At 34.6% G+C, this 7,114-nt stretch overlaps 1 protein-coding gene and 1 long non-coding RNA gene across 2 annotated transcripts; one reads left to right on the top strand and one right to left on the bottom strand.

Annotated features, from left to right (window-relative positions):
* The first annotated feature begins 482 nt into the window (after nucleotides 1-482).
* On the top strand, nucleotides 483-1,691 carry LOC106113141 (uncharacterized). The gene is made up of 4 exons (XR_001227648.1): nucleotides 483-592; nucleotides 1,190-1,304; nucleotides 1,371-1,469; nucleotides 1,593-1,691. It is a non-coding gene; the product is annotated as an uncharacterized LOC106113141 (long non-coding RNA).
* Nucleotides 1,692-3,116: 1,425 nt separating this feature from the next.
* On the bottom strand, nucleotides 3,117-6,873 carry LOC106113140 (zinc finger protein 567-like). Its single transcript, XM_013305872.1, has 7 exons — nucleotides 6,644-6,873; nucleotides 6,449-6,570; nucleotides 5,428-5,538; nucleotides 4,915-5,118; nucleotides 4,188-4,299; nucleotides 3,668-3,775; nucleotides 3,117-3,430 (listed from the first exon to the last, which is right to left on the bottom strand). Exons 1-7 carry the CDS (start codon nucleotides 6,794-6,796, stop codon nucleotides 3,233-3,235), a joined length of 1,008 nt encoding a protein of 335 aa, XP_013161326.1. The 5' UTR covers nucleotides 6,797-6,873; the 3' UTR covers nucleotides 3,117-3,232.
* Between the last annotated feature and the right edge of the window lie 241 nt (nucleotides 6,874-7,114).

The following is a 7,114-nucleotide window of genomic DNA, read 5'->3' as shown; positions in this document are numbered from 1 at the left end:
AGATTCCAATCATTATTATAAGCCATAGACAAACTGTTTTCCTCCAAGTTAAAAAATAATACTGGCTAAACACTTCTTCACATAACTAAGTACTAGTTTTGCCCGCATATGCAAATGTCTATGGGCAACGGTCACTTCGCTATTTCAGCGATTTCAGGTGGTGTGGTGAATTTAAAAATGAAAGGGTTGAAAAGTGTACCAAATTTCATTAAGATGTGTTGAACCATTGCAGAGTTTTTTTATATATCCCAAGGGAAATGTACACATTTTAGGGATTGTAGTGTGTATGTTCTACATCTATGACAAATTTCACCGAGATGCATGCAACAGGTATGGAGATAACTTCTAACATCCATCCAAACATTAGCATTATATTAGTAAGACGAGTTACACTTACATTGTTAAAATTTAAAAAAAAAATCTTAATATAGTCGCCACATAGAGTAAGATAGACAGATTTGTGTTCTCAATGAGGTCCGTCTTTTAGTTTCAGGCACTATTGTCAGCCGTGTGATAAATTCTTCAAAACAAGTTGTAGTTATAACAAACATATACGTATTTCATCAAGACATATAGATCCACAATTATTACGGTGAGTTACATTTTAAATTAACTGTACCCCATAACTTCGTCCCGGAAATAAAAACTTAATAAGTAGTCTATGTGTTCTTCCAGACTATGTTCTATATGTATGACTAATTTCATCAAGATCTGTACAGCTGTTCCGGAGATATCTTCTAACAACTTCTAACATACATCTAAACATTTGCATTTATAATATTAGTAAGATTAATATCCAGCCTATGCTGGTCCCTATTTCAATGGTTTAACAAACCAATCAGAGTTCAACTTAAATAAGAGATTAAAATGTAGAAATTTGTTTTATTGTTTATTTTTTAAAGAACCGTTGGTTTCTGAAATCAATAGCGTATAAAACATATCACTATTATCATTGACAAATCAGAGATAAAAATATGTTTTAAACGGAGTATTAAGTCTCAGTAACCTACAGTAAGTATATGAAATGATGCTAATCATATAAAAACAAACTATTTGTTGAATTTTATCACAATATAGTATTTTATTATATTAAAAATTTCAAGTTCCGTTCAGCCATTCCGGAGATATTCTGACAAACATCTAAACATTCGCATTAGTAAGATGTTAACAAAACGAATTGTCTTTTTAGTTATTGCTGTCCCACTTGCGGCAAAGGATTTTTAACATGTGAAGAAAGAGATAGACATAATGAGATGATACATCTTCAAAAGAACAGACTACAATGTACAAGATGTCCGAGAAAGGTCTGAAAGTTTTTAACACAGAGTTGAAACTTATTACAGTTTTTTTGAGAAATAGTTTTTTTACAGTATTGCAGTGTTCGTGCATTGCGGTGTCATATGAGACGCCATATTAGTGGTATCACAAAACGTGACTATATGTGTGAAATATGTGGCATTGGTTTCAAAGTAAGTTTATGAGTGCGACTCATAATTGTTAATTGAAACTCAAAAACTACTATAATCGTTGGGTAGTTTTTGAGTTTTTTTTAAAGGAAACTGTTTTTTTTTCATAAATACATTTAATTTCAGACTAGTCAAGTGTTAAAGGGACATCAAAAAGTACACGAAAAAGTGAAATCTCAAGAAAAATAGTTTTAATATAAGTTGAAAATAAATAAAATTTACTAAAAAAAAAACAAAAACACAGCATTTCTAAATAATTTCACAATAAAATTATTTAAAACCAAACATAATTAAACAAAAAAGGCCACCATGATGAATGGGTAAGAGATTGATCGAGCTGCAAAGTCTTATGAAGTTAGTAGTAGAAGTTCCTAGTAGATAAATTTAGATCGTCGGTGGCTCAGTGGTCAAGCACTTGACTTGCAATCTGCAGGTCCTGGGTTCGAATCCCGTCATGTACCAGTGTGTTTTTGGATTTCCGATTTACACATGTACATTTATCCGACGTTCTTACGGTGAAGGTAAACATCGTGATGCTGCACATATCTGAGAAGTAATTCAAAGATATGTGTGAAGTCAACCCGCACTTGACCAGCGTGGTTGACTATGGCCTAGTCACCCTTAACTTAGGGTAGCCTCCGAGCCCCTCGGTGGGGACGTATAGTGAGCTGATGATGATGAGATAAATTTAAATATAATTCAAGGCAAAAGATTCTTGATAGTAAAAGTTAAAGTTACGTTTTTTTCCTTTCGAGTTAAATCTCTAAAAATAAAAAGCCATAATTTTTAAATATATTTATTTACTTAATTACATATTATTTATACATTTTTAAATAGAACAAGATATATTTTATAAGTTAATAATTAATTTGCTCCATAGATGGCGCTAAACTTGAACAAACTAAATATTAAAAAAAAAACATTTGTCTTGTGTTTATCTACAAAACTTAACCAAGAATTTTTTTTTGCCCTACTGATATGAGGGCAAAGTATATACGTTCAGTTATGCTATACAGGGTGTCCTAAAAGGTAATGTACATAGGAAGGGGGATGATAGGGGTGGTCACAAGGGTCACCAGAAAAAATAAAATAAAAATTCCCCTCTGGGTATTAAAAAAATAAATGGCATTTTTTAAAAACTTAAAATTTTTACTCCTTCTGGGGCAATTTTAATTTTCTTTAAAATCTTTGTTAGTTGTATTGTTTTCTTTATTTCATATTGATAAAGGGTTATTGACGATAACATAATAGCTTTTTTTTAAATGTAGCAATATTTGTAGGTCATCGGTTACAAAATTGTCCCAGAAGGTGTAAAATTTTTAAGTTTGTAAAAAATACCATTTACTTTTTTTAATACCCAGAGGGGAATTTTTATTTTATTTTCCTGGTGACGCTTGTGACCACCCCTATCATCCCCCTTCCTATGTACGTAACCTTTTGGGACATCCTGTATATGCGAAAAATTTAACCCTCCTATAAGTAGAGCAAAAAAAATTAAGGTCTTTTTATCAATATTATATCTTAGATTTATGGTTTTATTAAAAAAAAAGTAATCTTGATCTCTTAGTAGCTGTAGTCCGCGACTCCGTCTGCTTGGAGTAAAGAATCTTAATAAGTAGTCTATGTGTTCTTCCAGATTACGTTCTACATCAGACACTTCAAGATCCATGCAGCTGTTCTAGAGATATCTTCTAACATCCATACATTCGCATTTATAATAGTAAGATGGATTTCCTTGTAACCTTCAAATCTTTCTTGTACTACCCTCAATTAGTTTTTACATCTACCTTCGTTTTATCATTGTCAATGAATTCGACGACTCGTTTTGCAGGCGTTATATTATGAACTCGCTTCCTGTGAGTATAAAGTGATGCTTTTTGTTTGAAAGTTTGATAGCAAATGTTACAAGACAACGGTCTGTCTCCGGAATGGATAACTTCGTGTTGATTTAGTGATTTCTTGTCCTGGAAAAATAAAGATATTTATTATTATTATCTTTACCTCTAAGTCCCCACTTAGGGTAGAGTCTACCCTAAGTGAGAGTATGTGATGACTATGTGAGACCAGTGCAAGACTTCACACATTTGACTTTCTCAGATTTGTGCAGCATCACGATGTTTTCCTTCAACGTAACAACATACGATAAATGTACATATGTAACATTGCTGAGCCACTAACGCTCTGTAAAGTATTATACTCACAGTAAATGCTTTCCCGCATTGTTGACAGACGTGGTTCTTTGGTTTCTCCTTCTTTTCTCCGTGTACCCTCATTAGATGACGCTCTACGTTAGCTCGAGACGCTATAGGCTGAAAAGTAAATCATTATTATATTAATTCGTTTAGAAACTTAACTTTAATAGTATGTCCACAATTAGGCATTTGAACCAATGCGCCTATCATTTTTAAATAGCAATTTATCAACAAAAAGAATTTACGCGCCAATGCGCCTGCCATATAATAATAGCAATTCATCAACAAAAGGAATTTGCGCACAAAGCGCCTGCCATTTTATAATAGCAATTCCTCAACTAAGCAAGTTTTCAAATAAATAGCCAGTGTGTATAAGTAACGCAAATATATCATTAATATTAAAGTTTCAGTTTGATTACATACAGACAATATAATTTTATATCCAAAACCTTAAGATTTATAAGACCAATACCGATTCCTTAGAGTGGAAGGAATAAGAAGAGATATATAGGAGCAGTAATCATCTTACCTTATCACATAGTGGACATTTATGCGATGTTTTGCCGAGATGTTGATAGTTGAAATGATCCTGCATCGCCTCTTTAGTCGGATAACCTTTGTTACACATCGGACAAGGAAACCTGAAGGGGAAAAAATACTAATATTATAAATACGAATGTTTAGATGTTTGTTAGAATGTATCTCCAGAACAATTTCATGAATTTTATTGAATTTTGTCATAGATGTAGAACATAGTCTAGAAGAACACATAGACTACTAGTTAAGTTTTTTTTTCTTTTTGTAGCATTATATTAAAATTAGCTGTCGCCCGCGACTAACTTTAGCACGAATTCTCAAGAATACGCCCTAACCACCCTGTATACTTGAGCACTTAATCTGAAGAATACGCCATGGGCTCAACACGCCCTAACCAACTTGTATACTTGAGCATATATTTTGAAATACACGCCTTAATCACCCTGTATGCTTAACGCCCTGGGCCTAACCACGCCCTGAGCACCCTGTGTACTTGAGCACTTATTCTGAAGCATACTCCCTGGGCCTAACTGCTTCCTAATCACCCTGTATACTTGAACACTTATTCTGAAGCATCCGCCATGGATCCCTCGCTCTAACCAACCTGTATACGTTATTATACATATATTTTGGAACACCCTGGACTTAACTACGTCCTAATCGTCCCGTATACTTAACGCCCTGGGCCTAACCACGCATTTAACATCCTGTATACTTACTTAAGTACTTGTTCTGAAGCATGCGCTCTGGAATACTTGAGATGTCCCTGGTACGTTGTGAGATAGGAGAATACTTTGTTACAATCGGTACATTCGTACCGGCCTTTATTCTGATGTCTTTGTATATGATATTTCAATTGCACAGTTCGTACCAGTTTCGAGCATATCGGACATTGCTCTCTCGGCGGTGGACCTTCGTGTAATCTGTTGATTTATTTTTAATAAAAAAAAAAAACATGTCAAATTTTACATTTAAACGATAAAAAAAATTAGGAAATTAATTTTAGCTTTACGTATTAAAAATGTTTCCCGTTGGACCGATTCAATGGGAATTATATTGACCATTGGACCAAATACGTACATAGAAAAAAAGTAATAAAGCAATTAAAAAAATATGACCATATAGGCACTCACTACTATAATTAAGCACAAAAAATATGTAAGAAAATATACTAAAAAATATTCTATAAAAATAATAATAAAGGAACATGAAACACCCTGTATACAACTTACTTGAGATGTGTAACTAAAGTAGTTCTGTTGACGAATCTCTTCTTACAATGATCACATTGCAAGCCCTCCCTGTGATATCTGGCGACGTGAGCCTTACGTGCACGAGAATTCCTGAATATATTATACATATAGTAAATACATAAAAAAAAATTACTAATCTATATATATAAAAGAAAGTGGTGTTAGTTACACTATTTATAACTCAAGAACGGCTTTACTGATATGACTGAAAATTGTTGAGGAGGTAGCTTAGAGCCAGGAGACGGACATAGGATACTATTTATTCATTTTTTTTCGAATTTACACCTTGAAGAGCTGCATTTTAATTAACTTACTAATATTATAAATGCGAATGTTTAGATGGATGTGATGTGGATGGATGGTTGGATGTTTGAAGATATCTCTAGAACGGCTGAACGGATCTCGATTAAATTTAGCATAAGTATAGAATATAGTCTGAAAGAACACATAGGCTACACTAATTAAGGTTTTTTATATATCCACGCGAACGGAGTCGCGGGCGACAGCCAGTTAATCAATACACCATGAAAAATCAAGCTCACAAAATGGGGGATCATATTTTTGTACAACCACTTCAACATAAACGTAGAATAAACTACGTTAAATCCAAGACCCACCAATAGAACCTGGAGGATAAAATGTTAACATTTTTGCCCACTCCAAAATGGGCGTCAAATGAAAGATCTTGTCTAGTAGAGTTACAGAGGATTATGAAAAATCCAAAATGGTCGTCACAAAATGGCGGACATAACAGTTTTGTAATTTGAAAATCGGATGACACTTTACTCGTCAAAACAGCTTAAGCTACACTTCTGAATAAAAACATTGTCAGAACATTCATCTGTATGTTTGTGCGAGCTAATCACAAAAACGGCTTAAACGATTTAAATGCAGTTTTCACTAATGTATTGTGCTTAGTTTCACTTAAAATTTAGTAATAAGGCAAATGTTAATCTTATATATTTACAATTAAAAATCATATAATATTAAAAATACTCACTTAAAGAACATATCACATTCAAGACATTGATAACCAACAATTGTTGTTTTAGAGAGCAATTTCCTTAAACCTTTCGGATCTGATGTTGTCGTTGACGTATCTTTTTTTTTCTTTTTCTGACGCTAAAATAAAACACTGTATCAAAAACTTATTTTTCTTAATAAAACAGATAGCTGCTTAAAAAAATTAACTTACCAATTTTTCAACTTGCTTTATATCGCCAATCTTGATGAGTGAGCTCGGCAACTTCTTCTCATGGTGTGTCTGGACGTGCAGCTGTGCGCAGCGCACAGTCGCCTCAGCGTGCCCGCAGAGCCGGCACACGTGCCGCACGTAGTGGCCCTGCATGTGCTGCGACACGCGCCCCTCCTCCACGTACGAGTAGCACACCTTGCACGGCGCGGTGCCCTCCCTCTGCGCGACGCGACGGGGAACTATCTCAGCTGTGCTAAGTCACGCAACTACTGTCACGTCACAGGCACATGTGCCACATCTAGTGGCCCTACATGTACCATAAATAGTGGCCCTACATGTAAAGCAAGTAGTGGCCCTGCATGTAGCGCAAGTAGTGGCCCTACATGTAAAGCAAGTAGTGGCCCTGCATGTGCCGCAAGTAGTGGCCCTACGTGTACAACAAGTAGTGGCCCTACGTGTACAACAAGTAGT

The sequence above is a fragment of the Papilio xuthus genome, unplaced genomic scaffold, assembly GCF_000836235.2.
Source record: "Papilio xuthus unplaced genomic scaffold, Pxut_1.1 DF828542.1, whole genome shotgun sequence".
NCBI lineage: Eukaryota > Metazoa > Arthropoda > Insecta > Lepidoptera > Papilionidae > Papilio > Papilio xuthus.
Note: the sequence above shows the minus strand (reverse complement) of the source record. Positions and strands in the feature narration are given on the sequence as shown.

Coding starts and splice junctions, on each gene's coding strand:
- LOC106113140 (XM_013305872.1), bottom strand. CDS start 6,796: ATGCAGGGCCACTACGTGCGGCACGTGTGCCGGCTCTGCGGGCACGCT. Junction 5,539..6,448: donor GAATGTGATATGTTCTTTAA/GTGAGTATTTTT, acceptor TAATATATTCAG/GAATTCTCGTGCACGTAAGG. Junction 3,431..3,667: donor AATGCGGGAAAGCATTTACT/GTGAGTATAATA, acceptor TTATTTTTCCAG/GACAAGAAATCACTAAATCA.